The sequence below is a fragment of the Leptonotus elevatus genome, chromosome 1 (assembly GCF_054856555.1).
Source record: "Leptonotus elevatus isolate MCC_2025b chromosome 1, RoL_Lele_1.0, whole genome shotgun sequence".
NCBI classification, from domain to species: Eukaryota; Metazoa; Chordata; class Actinopteri; order Syngnathiformes; family Syngnathidae; genus Leptonotus; species Leptonotus elevatus.
The window spans coordinates 37,292,536-37,316,303 of record NC_141239.1 but is presented as its reverse complement, the minus strand read 5'-3'; the positions used below and the strand labels follow the sequence as shown (position 1 = coordinate 37,316,303).

At 41.9% G+C, this 23,768-nt stretch overlaps 2 protein-coding genes across 4 annotated transcripts in view; one reads left to right on the top strand and one right to left on the bottom strand.

Annotated features, from left to right (window-relative positions):
* pkn2a (protein kinase N2a) overlaps window positions 1-16,345 on the top strand; it is a 35,812-nt gene extending 19,467 nt beyond the window's left edge. For 2 of the 3 annotated variants that reach the window (XM_086096890.1, XM_086096877.1), the window contains exons 4-22: window positions 1,494-1,648; window positions 7,482-7,611; window positions 7,694-7,839; window positions 8,028-8,241; window positions 8,642-8,827; window positions 9,896-10,005; window positions 10,089-10,232; window positions 10,360-10,435; window positions 10,540-10,892; window positions 11,051-11,187; window positions 11,745-11,820; window positions 12,090-12,181; window positions 12,255-12,431; window positions 12,665-12,727; window positions 13,297-13,373; window positions 13,492-13,634; window positions 13,712-13,819; window positions 13,931-14,011; window positions 14,213-16,345. In XM_086096890.1, coding sequence (XP_085953016.1) covers window positions 1,494-1,648; window positions 7,482-7,611; window positions 7,694-7,839; window positions 8,028-8,241; window positions 8,642-8,827; window positions 9,896-10,005; window positions 10,089-10,232; window positions 10,360-10,435; window positions 10,540-10,892; window positions 11,051-11,187; window positions 11,745-11,820; window positions 12,090-12,181; window positions 12,255-12,431; window positions 12,665-12,727; window positions 13,297-13,373; window positions 13,492-13,634; window positions 13,712-13,819; window positions 13,931-14,011; window positions 14,213-14,416 — 2,672 coding nt within the window. In that variant the 3' untranslated portion in view covers window positions 14,417-16,345. The remainder of the gene's footprint in view (window positions 1-1,493; window positions 1,649-7,481; window positions 7,612-7,693; window positions 7,840-8,027; window positions 8,242-8,641; window positions 8,828-9,895; window positions 10,006-10,088; window positions 10,233-10,359; window positions 10,436-10,539; window positions 10,893-11,050; window positions 11,188-11,744; window positions 11,821-12,089; window positions 12,182-12,254; window positions 12,432-12,664; window positions 12,728-13,296; window positions 13,374-13,491; window positions 13,635-13,711; window positions 13,820-13,930; window positions 14,012-14,212) is intronic. The other variant, XM_086096882.1, reaches the window with a different exon arrangement.
* Window positions 16,346-17,054: 709 nt separating this feature from the next.
* Window positions 17,055-21,502, bottom strand: gtf2b (general transcription factor IIB). The gene is made up of 7 exons (XM_086096815.1): window positions 21,359-21,502; window positions 20,107-20,219; window positions 19,571-19,704; window positions 18,331-18,477; window positions 17,971-18,100; window positions 17,613-17,894; window positions 17,055-17,531 (listed from the first exon to the last, which is right to left on the bottom strand). Exons 1-7 carry the CDS (start codon window positions 21,373-21,375, stop codon window positions 17,398-17,400), a joined length of 957 nt encoding a protein of 318 aa, XP_085952941.1. The 5' UTR covers window positions 21,376-21,502; the 3' UTR covers window positions 17,055-17,397.
* Between the last annotated feature and the right edge of the window lie 2,266 nt (window positions 21,503-23,768).

Sequence of the window (23,768 nt, the reverse complement as noted above, 5' to 3'; positions counted from 1 at the left end):
AGCACTTGTGTATTTGCTTGATAGGCTTTTGGCATTTATCTTCAAGATTGCCATCACACTAATTTATTGTTGACCGACTTTATTGTACACCGGGAAAGCACAGCGAATGAGGAGGTAATACATCACATGGCTTGGTGTGATATGATGTATTCACTGACAAACCAGAGTACACATTTGAAATTTGGACGCTCTTGTTCAGAAAAATTTCAAGGTCGTTGAAAAAAAGAAAGAAGATAATGATGTTAGCGAATGGAATATTGCCTAGCAGTGTTAGTTACCCTCACAAGTGCACAAGGATAGAGACATCTACTTGTGCACTGTCAATCACATGATTGAACAAACAAGCACAAAGTAAACACGTAAGTGCTTTGGTATACCTGCTGCTATGGCCACAATTGACACCCAGACCTTGAGCACGCAGACTGGCTAACACTTACATCTAGCTGCTAACCCTAGCTCACATCACAGCAACTAACTCAACACTCATTGGCTGACTCCCACACCACTCACCAGGCCACACATTTTAAAGCCACATACACTCAAAGTCACATATTCAGTATGGAATGTGAGGATGGTGTCCCCAGGTGGACAACAAAATCTGTTTTTATCCGATTATTTGATGGGATAATAGAAAGCAGTCGATTCAGACAATATTGGATAGAAGCAGGTCTAGATAGATCCTCCCCACCATTGCTGATTCAGATTTAGATTATCATTATCTGTTAAACATGTCCAGTATAGTATAGGCAAGATATTCTTACTTCTTGACTGAGGAAACCAGTTAACAGCAATTTTTGAGTGGGGGCTCCTTTTAAGGAGGGAGGAATTCTACTATGACACAATGAACGCAGAAACTGAAATGTCTGGAGAAGTCAGGCCGGTTTTCTTGCCAACTTGCGTGTGCGTACGCGTGTGTGTATGTGTGTGTGTAAGGAAGTGTTCTGCTTTATCTGGGAACGGGGGTTTTTATGCCCCTTTCAAGTACAACAGTGAAAATGTATCCTTTGGATATTTTTCAGTTCACACATTTTGAGTATTTTATTCTGATGTATTGCATTCAGGCTTTGGTCTGTTCAAAGTTCCTGTTGTGATTCAAACAAGCTTGTTTAAAAACATTTCACCCGCTGACATTATTTTTGACACATTTTGAAATTTTTAATTTCTTGTCTCTCTTCTGTTACAAATCTTAATGTTATTGCAACAGTGTTGTCTTTGTTCTTAGAACAAATGAAGTGCTGTAATAAATGATACTCCACTGACCTTCCTGAAGTTGCTACCTGACAGGTTTTCTAGAAGCAAACTTATAAGTAATCGTGCGAGGCTGCCGGATTGTTTAGCTAACCTCAACATGGCTGCATGCCAAAAATAGTACATGCAGAGTTCAGTTTCAAGTCTATTTGTGACAAACTCCAGCAGCAGTCATATCCTGTAGCAGTGCTTGTCTGCAAAATGCCATAAGGCCCTATTTCTTCCTTTTGTATCTTTCTCCTCAGAATGCCCCGTGACCCCAGATACTCCAAACAGTGAGAGCCGAATGTGCACAAGCAGCAGCCGCCTGGCCGCCCTGAAAAGACAGAACGACATCGAGCTCAAGGTCAAACAGGGCGCAGAGAACATGATTCAGATGTACTCCAATGGGCCATCGAAGGTAGGCTTCACCAATACATAAAGCTACATAAACTGTACATTAGACCACCACGAAATCACATTAGATATAGGCACCTGACAGAAAATATGAAACAACTCCCTCTCAGACTCTAACCAAATTATTTAACACCTGTGACTAAGTCCTTGTGAATTTCGCAAGCTAATGACAGCGCACACATACCTCGAACAATAGTCTTGCAATCAGGGTTTCCTCACACTGTTGGTTGACAGTGATTGCTTACTTGTAGGACTGTAGCTATTGAATATTGATTCTGCCTTTGAATAATCAAGTATTTGTGTGACAATAGATTTTTCATTATTAACTCTTTGACCGCCATAAACGTTATAAAACGTTTAGCATAAACCTACGGAAGGGCGCCGAGGACGTTAAAAGATGTTTTTTTTTTTGTTTGTTTTTTGGAAACGGGTGGAGCAAAGCCTTGGGCAGCTGTGCTGAAAGTATCAGGCAGATCTGGTTAGTATAAGGACTCGTTTTGGCCCCTAGATGGCAGCGATGACTCTCTTTGCACAAGGTTGGATGGGCCGCCCACCGTGGGCGTCAGTAGAAGACGTGAGGCGGAGCTAGAGTGTTGAGGAGACAATGGCTGATGAAGCAACCGGTTGCAAGCAGCTCACGCTTGAGCATTTTTTTCAAAGACGGAAAGCATCGATCAATACTAAAAAGCGCATTGATGTCGACAATGATGATGACTCCGAGCTTGACGCCAAAGTTGGAAGCCTTGACGCGACCGTTATGATCACGTAGTAAGCCTCACCGGCTAAGCGCGGCTAGCGCTGCTAACGCCGGAAAACGCGCACAATAACCGACCGGGTACTTCTACACAATCGGACATTCGAGAGTTGTCGAAAAGCATCGACCAATGCATTGATGATGATGATGATGATGGTGAATCCCGAGGTTGACGCCACAGTTGGACGCGGCCTTTATTCTCACGTCATAAAGCATCACCGGCTAGCTCTGCTAACGCCGGAGCTCCACATGCGGACATTTTGTCGGACAATGAAGAGTACCCCGAGTCCAATGCATATTCATCGGAGGAGCGGGTACAGTCTGATCACGGAGAAGACACTGTTTCTGGACTACGATGCCACCATGAATGGAGTGGATAAAATGGATCAGAACATCTCTTACAACCCGGTGTAGCAACTGAAGGACATGAGGAAGCCAGACGTAACACCACCGTAACGTAACCGTAGCGTGATCCTGATATTAGGCTTGATGGCAACACACACTGCAGTATATACTTGCTATTCCCCGGAAAAAACGGCCTGCAAGAAAGTGGAGCTTTTGCACGCGAAGAGGCAATCTGTTGTGCAAATGCTGTTGCGTCTCCTTGCACGCAGGGGAGAAAAAACAAAAAGAAAAACTGTCGTTGAAACATCCACATATTTGTAAATAGCACCACAGTTGCACACATTTGTAAATAGTTTGCCAAATTGTTGTCAAATTGTTACACTGTGGAATGTAAATAAACGTATTTTGCTATCAAAAAACACTTTTTCATTCTTGGTGGTAGTGTTTTATAGAAGTAAAGCACTATTTAGGTGTTTGTGGCATCATTCATGGACAAAAAGAAGTGTAAAATTCACTAGAATGCATGAAATAATATCGTTTCACTAAAAGCTTGATTTCTCCATATTTGAGTCCAAAACAAGCGAAATCGGGTGAAACTAACCATTTTCTATTGTTGATTACTAAAGAACGGAATAAGGTAGAAACAAACTTTTTTTTTCTGATGAAAGATGAAAGTCCAATATTTCATTTGGTAGTATGTGTGTTTCCATAGTCCAAACAGAACATTTTCTGTGGACCTTGAAAGATCAGTCAAAATGCTTAAATCGGCTGGCACTGACGGCATCCCTTTTCTGAAAACGTCTGGCAGTCAAAGAGTTAAACAACGAAATGTGCATGTGAGGTGCAGGAATCACCCGGACATGCCATCATCATGTTCCACACTTATAGTATAATAAATATCTGAGTGTATGTGGCTTTATAATGTGGGACCTGGTCTGGTGAGTGACATGGGAGCCAGTCAATGAGTGGAGTTGGCTGTTGTGAACTCAGGTTAGCCACTGGCTGTTCATTGGCCGGTCGTTATGTTATATGCCTGGCCGTTAGTTGTGGTCATAGCAGCTCGTGTATAAATGTGCGTATTACATGTTTACTTTAAGTGTGAAATGATCCTAAAAAAGAGTTTGCCTAAATTGAGCCTTTTTAAAGAGTTGTATGACAATAATTCAATAATGCAATAAAATCCCAATTTTTTAAGCTAATTATTGCTTATTCAAAAAAAATTGATAAATTATTCGTAGCATAGTGTTGTAAAGGACATTAATAACTTGAATGTATAAAAACAAGAGTTGTCCCTGAGTGAATGAATGAAAACTTTATATTGTAGCTGAGTTTTGTGGCTGCAAGCTTTATGTTAACGTTAATGTAACAACATATAATCAGTATGGAATCTTCAATAATAAGACGCGCTGTGTCTTGAAAGCTGATTGCTTCCCGGAATTAAAAACAAGCACACTTCCACTTCGCAGATGGTGGAATAATAGCGGTTTTGCTTTGAGTGCTTCTCTGCGGGAGGAGGAAACGTATGCTGATACATGGTGTGTCATGTTCACAGCTGCTTGTCCACAAAGCATTTACGGGCATTGTTGCTTCTGTCATGCTCAGAGTAACATGATAAGCTACAATTTAGTGTGTGTGCGTGTGCGTGTGCGTGTGCGTGTGCGCGCGCACCCAAAGTGACCAACGCCTACCCCCTGTGGCGTTGGCCCAGACGTCGGCACGTCGCGTAGAAAAATGATGTAAATACACACAACACCAACTATTACGTACCTTCAGCGCATACGCGAGAAGTAATACTCCTCCGTACCATCGGCGGCGGTAGACGTTCCTAAAGGCAACCGGCAACCTCCTATACGGGGGGGGGCGGGATATAAAAACGTAAACAACTCATACCGGTGTTGACAGTGGCGCTGGGGTAAACGCAGCTGGTGAAGCGAAAACGAGCGCTGGAGCAAGCTTCGTCCCCCTCCCGAATTCATGGATGTGTACTCCGTTGTGGCGTATCCCTACCCTCTCGACTCCTGGCTGCTACCGATCGTCGGTTCACCCGAAAAGCTTCGGCCGTGCTGCCCTCCGCGTTTTGGAGGCGGTGCGACCTCCAGCTTATGACGGAGCTTCCTCAAGACCGCCGGATGGAAGGGCCATGCTCCCTTGCTGCTCCCACAATGATCGCGCTGTTAAATGCGTGGTCATTGACAAACAAACGTTTTGAGGGAGTTTTTCGTTTTGCAACAACTTGGATTTCCTCTGCCTGACAGAGATCTGGACTGTTGCTGGTGAGTCCACCGCTATGATTGAATTACTACCTCCTGGCTGTGCTTACTTGGACGCTCCGAGGACGTCGGGCCGAGGTGGAAGAACGGCGACTATTTATAAAAAAAAAAAAAAAACTATTACATTTTTTTTTATATATATATATATATATATAGACGATGTCTATTTACCACATCGATCACAGCTTTGAAGCCACCTTCTTTGAAGTCGGCCAAACTGGACTTTTTAAACGACTTTACAAATCTTCTTGCGAAATCATGATCAGATCCCCTTTATTGGGGACTTAACTATTAACGTGTGGTGTCTTAAAAAAACATAAAGTTGAGTTGAGTACTGTTTATCCGCGTTGTCACTTGCTCTTCTTGCCCTGTGCGCTGATTCGCGAGTTAACAGCCAATAACAGTGATCAAATGCCCCCGACGCTGATTCAACATGTCGACCTTCTGTTCTTACCCTGATTGACGAACGTAAACATGCGTCAATCGGCGCTCAGTCCGTGGATGTATTCGAGGCTTTGTGTCATTGTAAGGTGGGCATCGTCAATGACTGGAAGCGACAGGAGCCTGAAGTGTCCAGCTTTGCGTTTGCATTTCCGTTGTGAGTTAATGTTGTTGTGTTGTGGCATTTCCATGTGTTGTAGTTTTGTATTTGCTGTGACCTGTCTCAGCCACCATACTATCCTACCGGCTGTTGCCATGGAAAGTAAGGATGTGGCGTGGCAGTGTCGGGCTGGGCATTAACTCATTTGCTCCCAAAAACGTATAAATATGTATTATTGTAAATATTACCATGCTCCCAAAGACGCATTTATACGTTTAAAAAAAATTAAAATAAAGAAAATAATGCTAGAGCATACAGAAGGCTTTGATGCAGCCTCTGACCTGAAGAGGTCGCTTAAAGCAATGGTAGTTATGTCATGTTGAAAACAAGCCAATTTACCCACAGTTCTAAACAGATTTGTGAGTAATGATGAAACTTAGCTATATTCTAATGCTAGTTGCTGCAAAACAAAAACAGATACAAATGTACTTTTTCCTGATGAAAGAAGAAACACTCATGTTTCTTTTGGTAGGTTTCATGTTTTTATAGCAATAGAAGACAATATTCTGTGGGCCTTGCAAAATAAGTCGAAATCCAGCAAAACAGCCGGGAACGAAGGGGGTTGCTTCAGTGAAAATGGTTGGGAGTGAATGAGTTAAGAACCTTACAATTTGGTTCTAGTTTGATGGTTTTGGTCTCTTATTCAATTTGATTTTGATTATTTAGGCTTCAATATTGATTCAGAAAGAAGTAGAAATATACAAATAAAATAATTAATTATTTTTGATGCCATGTGAAGATTCAGTAGTGTGTTTCATCACATTTCTTAAAGCAATCTAACATCTGAATGCTCATATGAAGAACAAAAGGTAAAAAACAAAACATGGTTACACTATGGACAACACTGAAAATTTTAAGCTATTCCTTAATCCGCACAATTAATGTCCCTATTAGCAAGCGTACAATATTGCTCCCTGTGTAGCCACCATGAAATACGCTGGTGTACAGAGCATTTGACAGTAATTATTACTTGTTAGAAAAATAAAATGAGAAATGATAGCTACATAGAGGTTAGTCGCTCTGGAAGTCCAACCATCACATGCAAGAGCCACTATTTTGTCAAATTCAACGATTCCAAAACCGCTGTCTTCAACTCTGTGTGCAGCTTTTGGGATGGCAACTTCTGACATGTTTTGCATTATGTGGTCTGCACCATATTCTTACTTCTGTTAGCGGACAGAGTTGACCTGTTTTCAGGATTTACAGGGAAATTCAAAATGACCGCAAACGTCAGATTTGAAAGGAAGGCGCTTGCTTCGGCCGCCATTGTTGTTCTTGTTTGGTTGAACATTCTTCTGTCCATACAACTTGAAGCACATGCAAAGCACCCCTGACTGGCAGAAAGTGAATCGATTAAGAGTATTTTCTGAATCGATCTATGAATTGTGGGGCAAAGTATTGCAGTACATTGATGATTGGATATTTTTACCCATCCCTACTCTGCTGTCCGTGACCTTGCAAGGTCACAATGTTTTGTCATCAGCCTGGCAGACAGAAGCACACAACCGGCTTCCACTTGGAAATAGTCTTGTCGTGATGTCAGAGAGGAAATTCCTGTTGGCCAGAGTCCTTTTCCTCCGGGCGCCGCCATCAGTGACCTGGAGTTAAGTTCAGAGGAATTCTAAAGTGTGTCTGTGTGTTTTTAACACAAGCCAGTTATTACGCACACAGTGACACGCCTGTTGTTTTGGCAGAGAGATTTACCAGTGATCAGACATTCACTGGTTTCTTTGTAACAGTTTGTTACATGCCCGTAACAGCCAAGCCAAGTTTTTATTTTTTGTTGCGTCAGATAAATGAGGCTTACAGTGTTTGAGTGGTGTTTTGCTGTTGTAATGAAAGATTAATGGTCTGATTTTGCCCGTAGGATCGCAAGCTGCTGGCAACGGCGCAGCAGTTGCTTCAAGACAGCAAGATGAAGATCGAGTTCATCAGGATGCAGATCCTCAAGGCAAGCCAGGCCAATGAGTTGAGCTTTGAGAACAACGACGTGATTGGTAAGGCATGCTTCGTGTGAAACGATTCAAGTCGTAACGGTAAAAAAAAACATGTAAGAAAGTCAAGTTCTTTATCCACCAGACAAGGCCATCATCAGTCCTTTGGACCTTCGGGTGGAGGAGTTGTGTCACCATGCCAGGATAGAGTCTGCGGTGGCCGAGGGAGCCAAGAATGTTATGAAACTCCTGGGCACAGGAAAAGTCACAGAGAAGAGAGCACATTTAGAGGTAGAACATACTGTAACAATCTACAGCTCCTCGATAATTCAAAGTCGATTATGTATGGCAAAGATAAACACTGTTTCTGCTTTATTTTGCCCCCTCACGGTTTTCAAACCCCTCCTATTCATGTGTCAGCTCTGTCTACTCTTACCTGATTTATCTACACACTGCATCCTCTCTCTCCTCCAATTCAGGCCCAGGCGCGCTTTAACGAATCCAGCCAAAAGCTTGACCTCCTTCGCTACTCCTTGGAGCAGCGCCTCAGCGAGCTGCCGAAGAACCACCCACGCAACAGCAGCATCGTGGAAGAGCTGTCACTCCTATCCACGCCAGTCCTCAGCCCACGGTCCAGCATCATCGCCACGCAGAACCAGTACAGCACGGTCACCAAGCCCGCCGCGCTTACAGGTACTAGGGGACATGATTTTGATACAAGCGGGTTTTTGTTTTTTGGACATTGGATGCCGAATATGACGTGCTTAGAGTGGTTCTGAAAAGTACTTGGCTGTCCAAGTACCACATAAATAAATGTTTGAAAGCAAACTGTAGCAACAGATTAAATGCATTGTGCTTATAAGTTCAATAGAACTGAGCTATACTGTAAATGAACTGTACTTTTATATTTATTATTATTATAATATTATTATTATTTTAATTAAATAATACCCATCCCTAATAGTGTAAATTCACATAACGGACTTTCATCTATCTTGGTGAGATCTGTTTGTAACTGGATTACTGAACAACTATGACAAAGCTTTCATATCACATCATATCATATTTCATATTTGTCGCCTTCCACTACCAGGCACCTTAGACGTCAGGCTCATGGGCTGTCAAGACCTGCTGGAAAATGTCCCTGGCCGCTCCAAAGCCGCCTCTGTCCCGCTGCCTGGCTGGAGCCCCAGCGAAACGCGCTCATCCTTCATAAGCAGAGCGAACCGAAACCGCAGCGTGAGTTCGCGGAACATGACCAAAAGCGAGGAGCTCTCGAGTAAGTCCATCCAATCAGGTAGACAATAAATACGTACTGATGAGAGGAATTGCAGTGTTTTTTTGACTTAAGAGTCTCACTAATGAGTTACGAGCTGTTGTTTTGTGAACCAAATATGCCACTTGAGTGACTTTAAAAAATAATAATAATAATAAAAATAAAAATAAAAAATTTTGCTGTAATGCCCTCTTATGTGAGCACCTGCTGTTTGCTACAACTGACGCCGTTGTGGGTACCAGATGTGATCGCCTACCGATGATGTCACGCTACAGGATTGACTGGAAATTATCCCATTGATGTCAAATCATTGGGAAAAAAATATTAAAGATGTCATTATGTGCTATTTTATCTCCATTCTTTTATATTTATTTATTTATTTAATTGAATTTTGTCTCATTTGTTATTTATTCAATATTAAAGTATCCTGCTTTGGTTTTATTAACGTTTTTCAGTCCATACATTTTGTTATTTAAATGACATCTTTAATATCTTTGTTCCAATTTTTCGACGTCGGCGGGATAATTTCCAGCTAATCCTGTAGCGTGACGTCATCGTTAGGCGACCCCGATACAATCTGGCAGCCCGATCACGTGTTGTACCGACAGCGTCACTCAACAGGCAGACTGGCTAATGGGCCGGTTAACAGCAAGCCAACTCTACACTGTCAACAAATGAGAGTTGGCTTGCCGTTACATGCTTAGTGACACGTCACTCACCGGGTCAGGCCCCGCCTTTTAAATCCATACACACTCAAAGTTACAGATACGACAGTAGAAAATGAGGATGATGACCCCACTTGGACAAAAATAATGCATGCAAATAAATACAATGTTTATACAAAATCTCTTTTAAATGGATTAATCGGTAGAATACTCTCTTCTAAAAGTTTTGGTAGCTGCAGTCTGAGTGATCACACTTTATAAAAGCAGTTTAATTAATTATGTTTATAAACACGACAGTGCTGTTCTTCACACATAAAACAAGTGAGCTCGTAAGTCAAGGTAACCACTGTAATTTATGACAATCAAGAAAAGCCAGTGTTTGTGAGTAAGGGGTGTGTTTCCTCAGATGAGATTAGTGCAGTTTTGAAGTTGGACAACACGGTTGTTGGTCAAACCAGCTGGAGGCCGGTCAGCAACCAGGCCTGGGACCACAAGTTTACATTGGAGCTAGACCGGGTAACAAACACACACACACACACACACGCACTGAAGTTGTTTGAGTGTGCAACATGATGGAACGTGTTTTCACCTGTTGCCAGTCCCGCGAGCTGGAGATCTCGGTATACTGGCGTGACTGGCGCTCACTTTGCGCAGTCAAGTTCCTGCGTCTTGAGGACTTCCTGGACAACCAGCGTCATGGCATGTGTTTGTACCTGGAGCCACAGGGCATGCTGTTTGCCGAGGTTCGTGCGCACATGCTCGGGTTCACTCTCAAATCTATTCGAAACCCTTGCTTGGTCAAAAGTGCAAATGTATACACTTGCTAAACCGTTCCTGCGAGTCAGTAAATTGATCATGTATCTTGTTTAGGTAACATTTTTTAATCCCGTCATCGAGAGACGACCAAAGTTGCAAAGACAAAAGAAGATTTTCTCAAAGCAGCAAGGTGAGCGGGCCAAGTTTCACGATCCGTAAAAAAAAAAAAAAAAAAAAGCAATCAATGTGTAAGATTCAGATCATTTCATTGTATTCCTCTTTCTACGACGGCAGGTAAGACTTTCCTGCGAGCCCCTCAGATGAACATCAACATCGCTACGTGGGGCCGTCTGGTGAGAAGAGCCATTCCGACTGTGAGCACCAACTCCTTCAGTCCGCAGGCAGCTGAGACCGGGTCCAGCAGCATCCCGGGTTCACCCGCATCCAGCAGGCAAGACAAAGCGCCATTCGTGACATTTCACATAAACTTCGTTTGCCAACTGTGTCCTTTCCACAGCGATCCACTGGTGACCAAGTTGGACTTTGATCGAGAGCAAACACCCGGACCCAAGTTCTACCCAGCGCCCGACGGCATACGAGAGCCACCGGAGCAACACAACATGCTGCCTGACAAGGAGGAAGTGCAGGTATTGAATCAGAAGATTTTCATTATTGATTGGAAAAATAGAAGAACAAATATGTTCTTAGTTTGTCCATTGTGGCCTTTTGTAGTAGTGGCAGTAAGATTTCTGTTGGATTTAAAGCTGTCAAAAGTCATGTTCAGCCTTTCGGTCCCTCCCTCCAGGACGCGCTGGCCTCATTCGACTTCCTGAACAAGAGGAACAGCGTGGCGGTGAAGCCCGATGTGGACCTGGTGGCGGAGACGGAGCTTCAGCATCCAGACCTGGAGCTCACGGCCTTCCCCAAAGATGCAGAGATAAGGTAGACCTGGAACTTTCTTTTGGGAAAACAATCCAGCAAGACATTGAAGTTGCCTTTAAATGCTTGACTCTGAATGGAGTTGAATTTAGAAGGATGTGGTAGTAAAACTATGGTGTTGAATACAGCAGCTGGGAGGCCTTGTGTTAATTGAAAAGTCTCAATTGTGACATTCACAGTTGTGAGTGGTTGTCTATACGTGCCCCGTGATTGGCTGTCAACAAGTCCAGTTCCAGATCACCCTAATGACGACAAACAATGTAGGAAATGCGTGGATGGAAAATATACAGTATGTTTCCTAATAACTGTCATTATTGGTTTTGCTCTGTGACCGGTTTCTCACACTGGTGTATCAACAGCACCCCCTGGCTTTCGTTGTTAGGGTTGTTTTGTTTTTTGTTTTTTTGCATGAGCTTGTTTACCTGCCAGTTGAGTTAGACGCACCAATGGCTGAAGCCAATCAGCGGCTGGGTTTTTACTTCCCCAGCGCTGAACATGACACCATGCATTGCAAAAGTAAGTAAGTAAGTAAGTAATGCAAACTCAAATGTGTTTTTCAGGGAAGAAGAGCAGTTTCACTTTAGTCTCAAAGACTTCAAATGTGTTGCAGTCCTTGGACGCGGCCACTTTGGAAAGGTCAGTTTTATAGGATTGCCTTTAGAGAATGTTTTGTGGGCAAAATGTGTCGTCTCCACTGAATTACATTTAGTCCGTGTCAACTAAGCACCGCCTGTTCTTTGAACATTGACAGTATTTTTCTCAGACAGCATAGAGGGCAAATTTCCCAAATGTCTTCTTCTTCTTTTGGAATGTGTCTGTCTCAGATGTATTTGAAGCGCTAACGTAGTGGTACAGAGTGAAATGAGTCTTCTACAGCCTGCCTGAGGCCTTTCTTTATTTTGCAGGTGTTGTTAGCCGAGTATAAAAGCACAGGCGAAATGTTCGCCATCAAAGCTCTGAAGAAAGGCGACATTGTGGCTCGCGATGAAGTCGACAGGTAACAGACCACCACCAATGAAAGCTCAACCCAAGCGCACAAACGATTGACCCCCGTCATCTTCTCCCTCCAGCCTGATGTGCGAGAAGCGCATCTTTGAGACGGTCAACAGCGTTCGCCACCCCTTCCTGGTCAACTTGTTTGCGTGCTTCCAGACGCAGGAGCATGTGTGTTTTGTCATGGAGTACGCGGCGGGCGGCGATCTGATGATGCACATCCACGCCGACGTCTTCTCCGAGCCGCGGGCCATGTAAGCGTGGGAGGAGGAGAGACAACCCTCCGAGTGACTGACTGATTTCTCGTGTTATTGGAAACTCTAAAGATATTCCCTCGTCCACGTCATGACTGAAAATGTATTGTATCACTGTTCAATAGAATCATATTTGTTCATAGATGATTTCTTTGGTTAATTTTGTGCTTGATCAATTTGTCCCTATTAGATTGGACGGGATTTAACTGACTGAGATTTTTTTCTCTCTCCAGATTTTATGCTGCCTGCGTGGTGTTGGGATTGCAGTATTTACATGACCACAAGATTGTGTACAGGTGAGCCCTTTAAGGGACATTCATTTCTTATATTTACTTGTGCTATTCTGTCCTCGGTGTGTGTGTCCAACACCAATTGACAGATAGCGAACAGTTTTCAAAATAAATGAAGAGGCTGGAGTAAAGTTGCATTTTTGCCGTTGTCTTCCGTTGTTTCTTCTTCTGTACACCTGAAATATACAATACAAAAATATGTCACTAAAACATACATGCACACACATAAATGACAACACAAGTAGCTGTGCATAATATGAAAATAATCTACAATGTAAGCTACACTTAACTGCAACATCACTGGCGTTAGAAATGCAAATAAACAATCAAATGCCCTCACGAAATGAAAAGCAGCATTAAAGTAAAAAAGGAACTTACAAGCGATGCTTTTTTTCTGGCAGTCGTGAGAACTGTAGCTGTAGACTGTTGTAAGGTAGCGTGTGTTTTGCACACTGCCCACTATTAACTGGAGGTGTCATGTGATCACCTACCGGAACACAGAAAAACAATTACACGAAAGCGCCTGTAGAGGGAGACAAAACATCACAAACAAGGTCATTTATGTTGTTTGGCAGAGACTTGAAGCTGGACAACCTGCTCCTGGACACGGAAGGTTATGTGAAGATTGCTGACTTTGGCCTTTGCAAAGAAGGTGATTTTTTTTTTTTTTCAAGTGCTCTCTTTATAATGTTCTAACATGCCACAGGATGGCGCCAAAGCCTCGGCTAAATAGGGAAGGAGTAAATAGTGTCAATTGTGTTTGTCCTCAGGAATGGGCTTCAGGGACAGAACCAGCACTTTCTGCGGAACGCCAGAGTTTTTGGCCCCGGAAGTCTTGACCGAAACGTCGTACACCCGCGCCGTGGACTGGTGGGGGCTGGGCGTGCTCATTTTTGAGATGCTGGTGGGGGAGGTGAGAGGGCGTCTGCTCACCACGCTCACTTGACCTCGGCGGCGTATTCAAAGGCGTCTCGCCGTTATCCCTTTCAGTCGCCGTTCCCCGGCGACGATGAGGAGGAGGTGTTTGACAGCATCGTCAACGATGAAGTCCGCTACCCACGATTCCTCTCCACGGAAGCCATCTCCATCATGAGAAGGGTATGTTGCTAGGCGAATATGTGCGAGATCTGCACACCCCTGTTCAAATATCAGCTTTGTTCACCACCACCACAAAATTCAGTGTGAATTCAATCTACGCATTTGCTTCAGCTTTTAAGAAGAAGCCCGGAACGCCGTCTTGGAGCAGGAGAAAGGGACGCGGAGGAAGTCAAGAAACACTTATTCTTCAGGGTGAGGAGCTCACTTCAAATGCACCAATAATGTATTTTTTGACTCAAGTGCACTAAAAAGTCCGTTAAGAATCTGTCCGTCTGGAATCATTCACTCACTCCCTACTCGCTCGTAAAAGGATTTTTAGGGCTTTATTGAATTCTCTAGCTCCACTCAATACAAATCTGACAGTCCTGTCCCGTTCTCCATCTGTGCGTACAGAACTTGGACTGGAACGGCCTCCTGTCCAAGAAAGTGAAGCCCCCGTTTGTGCCGACCATCCAGGGCGCGAACGACGTCAGCAACTTTGATGACGAATTCACCTCGGAGGCGCCCATCCTGACCCCGCCCAGGGAGCCGCGGGTGCTCAACTCGGAGGAGCAGAACATGTTCTCCGACTTCGATTACATCGCCGACTGGTGTTAGCGCCACGCACATGATGGATCGTGCTCCTAACTTTTGTGTTAAAAAAAAAAAGTAAGAGGGATCGAAGACGCTTCCCTGAGGAATCCCACTTTTTAAATCAAAAATCATGAAGAATTTTTTTCTTAATGAGAAAACAAACTTGTTGAAGAAACAAAAGGAGGATGGAGCATGCTGTCTGACCACTGAGAATGTTTTTCATATGAACTCCTAGACTGGAGACGACAATCCCGATCACTCACTGACACTTATTCGTCGTCTTTATTTTTGTTTTGAATATGTACAGTTTCTTCAGTGGGATATTTTTATTGCATCGTGTTTGTGCTCAAGATTATGATCTCTCAAAACTGGCATTCAGTCAATTTAAAAAAAAAGAAAAAAGAAGAAAAGCTTAAAACATCACTACAACACATCTTGACTACTATTTTTTGTCCATTTTTGCCTTGTTCATACAGGCTGGCATATGAATTTAGCAGCTGTCCATCCAGTGTTATGACACATACTGTATATAAAAAAAGATTCATATTCTTGATTTTTATTTTTATTTTTTAACTCAAATATTTGAAATGAGATCATTCAAAAGGCTTCAGGCCAGTGGTTCTCAAACGGGGTCTGCAAAATAATTTGCAGTAAATTTTCATATAAAAAAAAATGCATACAAAACATAGTGGAATAAACAATTAGTTTTAGGGAATATAGTCAGTATTTTAGACAATAAAGGTGACTTCTGGGATAATAATAACAATAAAAAAGGCATAATATCAAACTAAATTTGTACTTTCACTTCTTAGATTATGGTTTTCTTCCCCTGTTAAACTTTGCCTTTAATAGCATATTACAACTTTTATCCCAGAAAAGTATGACTGTAATTCTCGCAAAATTGCAACTTTCTTTCCTGGCAAAATATTGTCAGCCCAATAGCATACTTGCCCAAGTCATTTATGAACGTTTTCAGAAAAACTAAGAAAAATGTTCATCAAACAAGAGTCCCAATTGGGGTGAGTCCAACTTTGTGGATTTACACAGACAAAAAAGAAAAAAACATTTTTGCAAGTGCATTAGTATTTTTTAATGACCTTGGTTGTTGTGTTATTAGGCTAACAAATATATTTCTTTTTGTAAAGATTATGACTTTTGTTTTCTTGGGGGGGGGGGGGCATACTTTACTCTTAAACATACAAATTTATAATTGTAATATTACTGCAATTTTTTTTTGTAATCCCTATGGCATTTTACACTCTCTATTTAGGTTTCATTTGCCTCAGGATGAGCAGATCCTTGTTAATAAATAAATAAATTCCACCTGGCCCCAAAACGTTTGAGAACCCCTGCTTTAGGCCGCATGCAATCCACACTAGGTTGTTTTGTTCTTTTAGTTTAGTCTGACATTTTTCTTGTTACCTCAGTTATCGTGATTTACAGCTACGCCACCAAATTAGCAGTGGGTGGAGTGACAGACAGCTCTTTATGAATGAAAGTTTTTTTTTTTTTTTTTTTTACAGTATATGTTTTACACAAATCCAAAAAGACCAATCAATTGGAAACCTGTTCAAATGCTTCCCCTCGCTGTCCGGGGAATCATTTCTGTTGATTTGCATGGTTTATGTAAACTACAGGGGTGGGTAGTGTATTATATATTATGCAGTATACATAATGTACACAATGAAGCTGAAAGCACTAAGTTTATCAATATAGATTTAGATAATTATAGTAATTTCCCAATGGAAATACATTGTACAGTTTTTCTTTCTTTCTTTTTTTAAATTACTCCTTGTGCATGTTACCGGAACAGACACAAACCCGATGGATGGTACAGCAATATAGATTCTCAAGTTACGACTGATGCTCTTCACCATGGTGTAAAAAAAAGTTATTTTTTCAGTCATTGTCTCGCCTATCATGAATGCACAAATTAAACATGTAATAGTGGAATTGTGTATTTGACATCTTATCACTTGTGTAAATGTGTTTTCTTTCATCGAGGTTTCACAACCTTTATTGAGCAAAGTGCTGACGTTGGGCCATAACTGTGCACCTCCAAAATGGTCACTAATCAGGAGACCCCAAAAACGCCATGTTTGTTCAAACATTAGCATTGCATCACCATTGAGATGGAGCCATTTTCAACACTTGAGATAGGTTGATAATTTGTAAAAATAAATAAAGGCACCCACACGTAGTAGGGCTGCTTGATTATAAAGAAAATATGAATCATGATTAATTTGGTAATAATTGAAATCATGATTAGGACAATCATTTGTTTTTTGGTGCAGAACAAGAAAATGTTTAAAAATGTATATATATATATATATATATATATGAGGTTTTACAATAAAAAAATCTCATGGAATGCCATCAGTCACAAAAAAGGGAAAAATGCTGACTAAAATTATCCTCTTTTCCAAATGAATGCAGATTTTAGTTTCTCATTTTATGGTATTATCTAATGTAAAATCATCTGATTATTTGTAACTAATGAGCTAATTGCGCCATCTGCCATCTAGTGGAAGTGCGTTGAATTTTTCTGGTTGTCATACCTGGTTCAACCAAAAAAGAAAAAATCTGTGAATTGGATGATCGCTTCCCAGATCATCCAACATTCAATACAGAGTGAAAGGTAAAGTGATTTTCTTAAACCTTTGGTTTCATTTCCAATTATTTTTATTTTATTTTTTTTTAAATTACAGTTCCAACAAACTAACAAAATATAAGCAGATAATTTTCCTACAAAAGTGTATGTATACAGTATGAAAGCAGCCTTAAATGGCAAGCATTTCCCGCACTTGAACATGTCCGTCTGGTAGGTGGAGTTCTTCTTCGGTGATCACTGGAATGCGTGTCCATCGTTTTGCTGAGAGGGTGCCTTGAAAAGGCTTGAAATCTTGGGGACGAGAAGCCAACGACAAAAAAGAAGAAAAAAAAGAAAAATGGTGGGAGTAGCAGACAATGTGGTGCTGCTGGGGGCCAAGGTGAAGGAGATCTTTTCACAGTTGGGGCAGCTTGTCGACAGGTGTGTCGAATTTGAAGTCCGGGGGGAAAAGTTCTGCGGCGCGGGGGTAGATGAGCCGGTACGACTGTCGGATGGTCACGTCTGCGACGCCGGCGATGTCTCCGATTTCTGCGGCGGCACGCAAACAAAAGTATTGTGGGGTCACTTAAGAACAATCTGACGAGAACACAAGCGCGACTCGGGCGTCACCTTTCTGCGTCTTCTTCTCGGCCGAGGCCTGCGAGGCCATGTAGATGGCGGCGGCGGCCACGGAGATGGGGCTCCTGCCAGGAACCAGGTCCAGCTCCACGGCCTTCATGGCGATGTAGGTGGCGGCCATCTGCACCTGCTTGGGCAGGCCCAAGTTGGAGCAGAAGCGGGACATGAAGTCCCCCGTGGTGATCAGGTCCACGCTGGTCTCCAGGGCCTTCAGGATCAGCTTGAAGCAGCGGCCGATCTCCTTCTTGGAGATGCGCGACACGGCGCAGATCTCTGCCGATCAACACCCACGCCGTGTTACTTGCGGCAGCGCGACAAAATCAAGTGAAAGAAGAGCTTGCGCTGCCACCTTTGAACGTTCGGGGGACGCCTTCTTGTCTGCAGGCGATGTAGAGGCAGGCCGATGCGATGGCGTCGTTGGCTCGGCCCTTCAGGCTCTTCTGCTCGTAAACTTGCTTGAATAGGTTGTTGGTTCTGTCCTGTCGGGCGAACACACGGACACGGTGTCGTGAAGGAAGTCTGGACATAAGTAACACTTTTTGGGTGTCAATGTATTGCCCCAAGATGTTACCGGCTCAATGGATAAGCGCGGGCTCACACTAATGACGATTTTTTTGGGGGTGTTAATTATTTGTTTCTTTTGCCGGTTTGGAGAAGAAAAAAAAAAAAGTTCTTCCTACCTATATCACTAAAGTAGTAGTCCACTTACTATGATGTTCCTTGGCAGGTTGATGCGATCGGCCATGGTGGTGATCTCTTTGAAGGCGTTGAGCATGGCGCGGTCCGAGCTGCTCATGGTACGGCGGTTCTGGTACTTGGAGTTGCCAAACTCGTCAAAACTGGCGGCGCCCGTTCCCTGTGATGGGAACAACATTTTTATGAAAACAGGCTGGATAGAGGCTCTCGAGGACAGAACTTGTCCACTTCTGTGCTAGAGCATACAGAAGGTTTTGATGCAGCCGCTGAACTGAAGAGAATGCTTGAAGCAATGGTAGTTGGTACAAAAACGGCCAGCAGGTGGCAGCAGAGTATAAGAGATCAACCAAGCCCATGTTGCAACAAGCTTTTCCCCCCAAGTGTTTTCAACAGGTTTGTGAATCATGATGAAACTTAGCTATATTCTAATCATAATTGCTGCAAAACAGAAACAGATATAAATATAGTTTTTCCTGGTGAAAGAGGAGACTCTAATCTTTCTTTTGGTAGCTTCCATGTTGTGATAGCAATAGAACACAATATTCTGCCTTGCAAAATCAGTCAAAATCCAGAAAACCAACCGGGAGCGAAGGGGGGTTGCTTCAGTGAAAATGGCTGCAAGTGAATGAGTTAAGCGGCCCACGACATATACTAACAATTACATTGCTACTAATAAATGTGTTTTATATACTGTAGAGCCATTCTAAATATGCAAATCGAACTAGTAACAACATTTCTCTTCGTCAAGACTGTGATGGACAAACATCATCATTCATTTTGAAAAGCAAAAATCTACTCCAAATTGTGAAAATATCACATAAATGATTGCCTTGCTTTAAAAAAAAAAAAAAAAAGGTCAACTTAAGACAGATTGCTCCTGTTTTTATTGGAATGTAGAGATTTGACTATTTTCTGTGTAGAAAGCAGTTTTCCCAAAACAACACTGCAATATGTATCAACATGACGCCATTGCTTGAACGACTGATTTTGGTGTGCTTGTAAAATGTAACTACATGTTTTTTTTTTCCAAAGTACATCCTTTCATTTTTCTTTATGTGGCCCCCGTATGAAAAAGTTTGGACACACCTGCCATACGGTCGGCATCGCTACTATAAGATAAGAGAATTGTAGTGCAGCGGTTCTCCATGTGCACTCTCAATTGCAATAAGAATTATGAGAATAAAGCTGTGTATTTCCCAAGAGAAAAAAAAAAGGCCATATTTCGTCAAGTTGAAAAGTGATCATTTGATGACCTTGCTGATCATGGTGGTGAGGTCGCCTCCATTCAGCAGCGGGTTCTGGGCGTCTCCCACTCTGGACGGATCTTTGAGGGCTTTCTCGTTGGAAAACGTCCGCCACTCGGAGCCAACGTCGATCACGCGGTCGCCTGCGGGGGTGGTGGGGGGGACGAAGAAAAAACAAAAAAAGAGAAGGCGCTTAGAACTAGGAGAAAAAAAATAAGAAGAGCAATCATGTCGGATGACACACACTGGCGCTTTCATCAGAAGCAGCCGACGTGCATCATCTCCCTCCTGGTTTCGGCTTTGTGCTCAGGAGGCTCATTAAAGGCAGCTGCGTTCGCCCACAGCTTCAACTTGAAGGCTACATTGTGTTCGTCACAATAATTGCTCTTTCATTGTGAGTTTAGAGTGACGATGTTGCGCTTCATGTTCACTCGTTCAAATATTTGCCGTAATTATGACTTGACTGCTGCCCGAGTCTGCATCTTGACGTCGGCCATCTTAGAAACGGAACTCGGTCATGGACAGAGGGTGCTTGCCATGCTTACCTACGACAAGGCCACACTCGGGGCAAATCATGTCCCCTGCTCGGTAGTCCTCCACCAGGATGGCATCGGGGTGGTTGGGGCACTGAACTCTGGGAAGGGTCAATCCATCGCCACTGTGGAGGCAAAATGAATGAGGAGAAAGATACAAAATTTGACTCAAATGAGCTTTGTCAACCAAAAAGAGGGTTTTTCTTCCCAAATTGCAGCTTTTAAAAATTGCATCATTACATTGTGATGTCGATTTGATTTTGATTAATTTTTCAGCCCTACTTTGAAATGATAATAAATGACTCCATGATGACATCATAACAAAGCGCCTCACAACCAGACTGAATGCAAGCACTTTCGGTCCAAGGACATTTAGGTAGATTGCCTTAGAATGTTTCTGACTTTTTATTTTGTCTTTCAACCACTTTGTGAGTTCTCTTTTCATTATTAAACAACAACTATTTGAACAATCTTCAGATGCCGCTTGAACAGTGTTTCGGGCTCTTCAAATGGGGCCTAAGAAATAACACATCATTCATTGTGTTTTCATCATGGAACAATAATTCACACGGTTCAAACGATTACTGCTGCACTTGTCTGCATCTCCTAAAAAGAAGACAAACTACAGATAAGATTTAATCTGCGACAATTTTATTTTACATATCTTCAAATCCGCTCCATTAAGCAGCGTGTATGAACTTAAAACGAAATCGCCTTTTTTTTTTCCTAAAAGAAAAAAGACGGATGTTGCACTGGCATAAAAATTTTATTACAGCTAGTTATAATGTGAAAAACCCCCAATATGACAATAGAAAGAAAAAAAACCCGTTTGACAGCCATGCCGTAAATACAACACAAAAAAATGTCCAATGTGATGACGCTGCGCAATGCCTGTCAGCGAAACACAAAAACAGCCGATGCGCTAGCCACACGCCCAGCGAGCTGGCATTATGTCGTTTACGGGGGAACAAAGGAATACCATTTAACATAAGTGACAACTTGGACTTGAAATTTTCTTTTTACTACATACTGAACGCCAACGGAAAAAAACAGCGCGTGGGCATAATGACCGGCGAGCTAGCGCGCTATGCTAAGCAACAAGATGCTACCTCAACGGTATGGGTGGCGCGAGGTGATTTTTTTTCCCCCCCAATAGAGGTCGTATCGTCTCTTTGTCTTCGGAGGCTTTAACTCAGCCTGTGTCACAAATGGAGAAAGTAATGTCTTTGAGCTATTTGTGACGAATAATGAGCGCCGTACTCACCGGCTTGTCGACGCCATAGTACAAGCGTAAGTGTCTGAAAGAAACAACGGCAAGTAAAGGAGGTACTCGTATTTATAGATTTTTGATCACGTGGCATTTTCGGGACGGCAAGTCACAGAGTACAAATGACCTCAAATGTTCCTCCAATTTGTATTTACATCGGGAATATTATTATAATGGTTATATTATTTGACAGCTCATAAATAATATTACAAAAAGTGTATAATGCCAAAATAATAATCTAAAGTTAAGTAATTCATAATAAATGGTTTACTCTGTGAAATCTGAATACAGTAGTCATAGGGAAAACTCATGTAAAACTGCAAATTTTCATCACGATTCAACATTTATACATTTACAAAAATACAAGTACACAAATATAAGTACACTCACTCAACCCCTCCTCCCCATAAAACCGGGAAATTTGTCATTAATTGCGCGCTCGGACCGGAAATAGCCAAGAGATGCTGTTTGCTTGAAACGTCCGTGGTTTGAAGAAAGTATTCTTAATCTTATTTATCAGCCTTTAAAACGCCCGCATGCGATTTTTCCGCAATTTATTTACAGCTATGCTATGTATTTGTCTAAATGGTAGAGAGATGTGCGGGTGAAACCTTGTGAACTTTGAGACTTTCTTTCAAATCGTGCCGAAAAAGATTCGGAGCTTAGGTGCTTCAGTAAAAGCAACAAATGGGACGTCTAATGGACGAAAGAAGTAAAAGCAACCTATGTCATTGAAGTGGAGAAGTGTGAAACAATCACTCACTTATATTTCATCAATAAAAGTCTAAATAAATCTACGGAGCCCCAGAACATGTATTATTTACAAAAGAGTGTGCTAATAAAAAAAAGAAACATTTTTTCATTTAAAAAATACAATAAAAACGATTGACGTGTGTATGCGGTTGTTTATTATAAACGGGAGTACTGGTGAACAGTTACAAAAGGACGCAGGCAATGGAATTATTTATATAGAAGCTTGTATTTAAAAAAATAATAATAATTTTAACTTCCGCAATCGACGATTTTTATGCTGCTTCTCTTCGCGCTCTCTAATTTTGCAGCTATGAAAAAATGCGCCGTTCACTGTAATAAAAAACAACAACACACCAAGCACCAGATCAATTCAGTTATAACGAGGCAACAGTTCCAAGCAATATAATTAATTAAAATTCACAATGCTTGGTAATGAGTAAATATGAATTAAATTAGACAAATTCAATGAGGAGGGGGCGGGGGGGTACACCACCAGCACCAAAGGAATGTGACGGTACCACTTCACCATCCACAGGACAACCAACAATGAACGAAACGGAAGCCTCTGACCGCATGAATTCCAGCTTGTGTTTTCGCGGGAAACCAGCCACCAAAGCGTTTCGCACCGTCGCGTTGTGACGTATGAAGCTTCCAACGTCGTCGGTCACGTGATACTTGCAGAACGATACAAACGGAAGCGAACCCACGCTAACCTGAATCGCAGGCAAGTAACGGAACCACTGCTCCACCTGGCACACCGGAAGCACCTTTTTGAAGCAGCGTTATTCAGGAAGTCCGAACCAAGCTTCGAAGTATCGGTTTCATTTGATCACTACTATCTGGGCAGACTTGAGTCCCTTGGCCGCGAATGATATTACATTCAGATCTGCTAACCTGCGTGTTTGTTCACAGTCCTCTCGGATGAAGCCAGGGGGAAGCCATCTTACGTTGCCACTTTTACTGACAACTTCTGATATTTTTTTCCTCGGAAAACACTTATCAGTACGTTTTTAACGCTGCGACCTCTTGATGGGGTAATTACCGTAATATGAGCCTTGCAAAGAGCGAACTTTACTGTTGGCATTGACCATTCATTATCTCAATCTTCTGAAGTGTGACTCACAGAGGTTAGGTTGGCATTTCACAGCAATTTTTTCCCCTCATGGGCTTTACTTTCACTTGATTGTTGATGGCCCTGATATCATGATGCAGACAGATTTTTTTTAGTAGTATATATATTGTACCTTAACTCATTCACTGCCATTGACGGCTATAGAGGTCAAAAATTCATTTTAACTATTTCTATTAGTTTAAAAAAAAAAATCCACTCACGATTAAACACAAATTTTATATCTGTTCTAAATGTACAATATATATATATATATATATATATATATATATATATATATATATGTATATATATATATATATATATATATTTAGGTTTTCATACTCTTATTAACAAAAGTGGGAAACTTATAGAAAAAGTTCAAATGAATTTTTGACATCTATAGCCGTTGTTAGATTATTAACATTGTTTTTCTGTTTCAATTTATATTTTAACCGTTTTTGATATTAGTTAGAGCTGTGTAATAATAAGACAACAGTTAATTCATATGTTAGTCAATCTATAGTCCTTTGTTCTCTTCTCTGG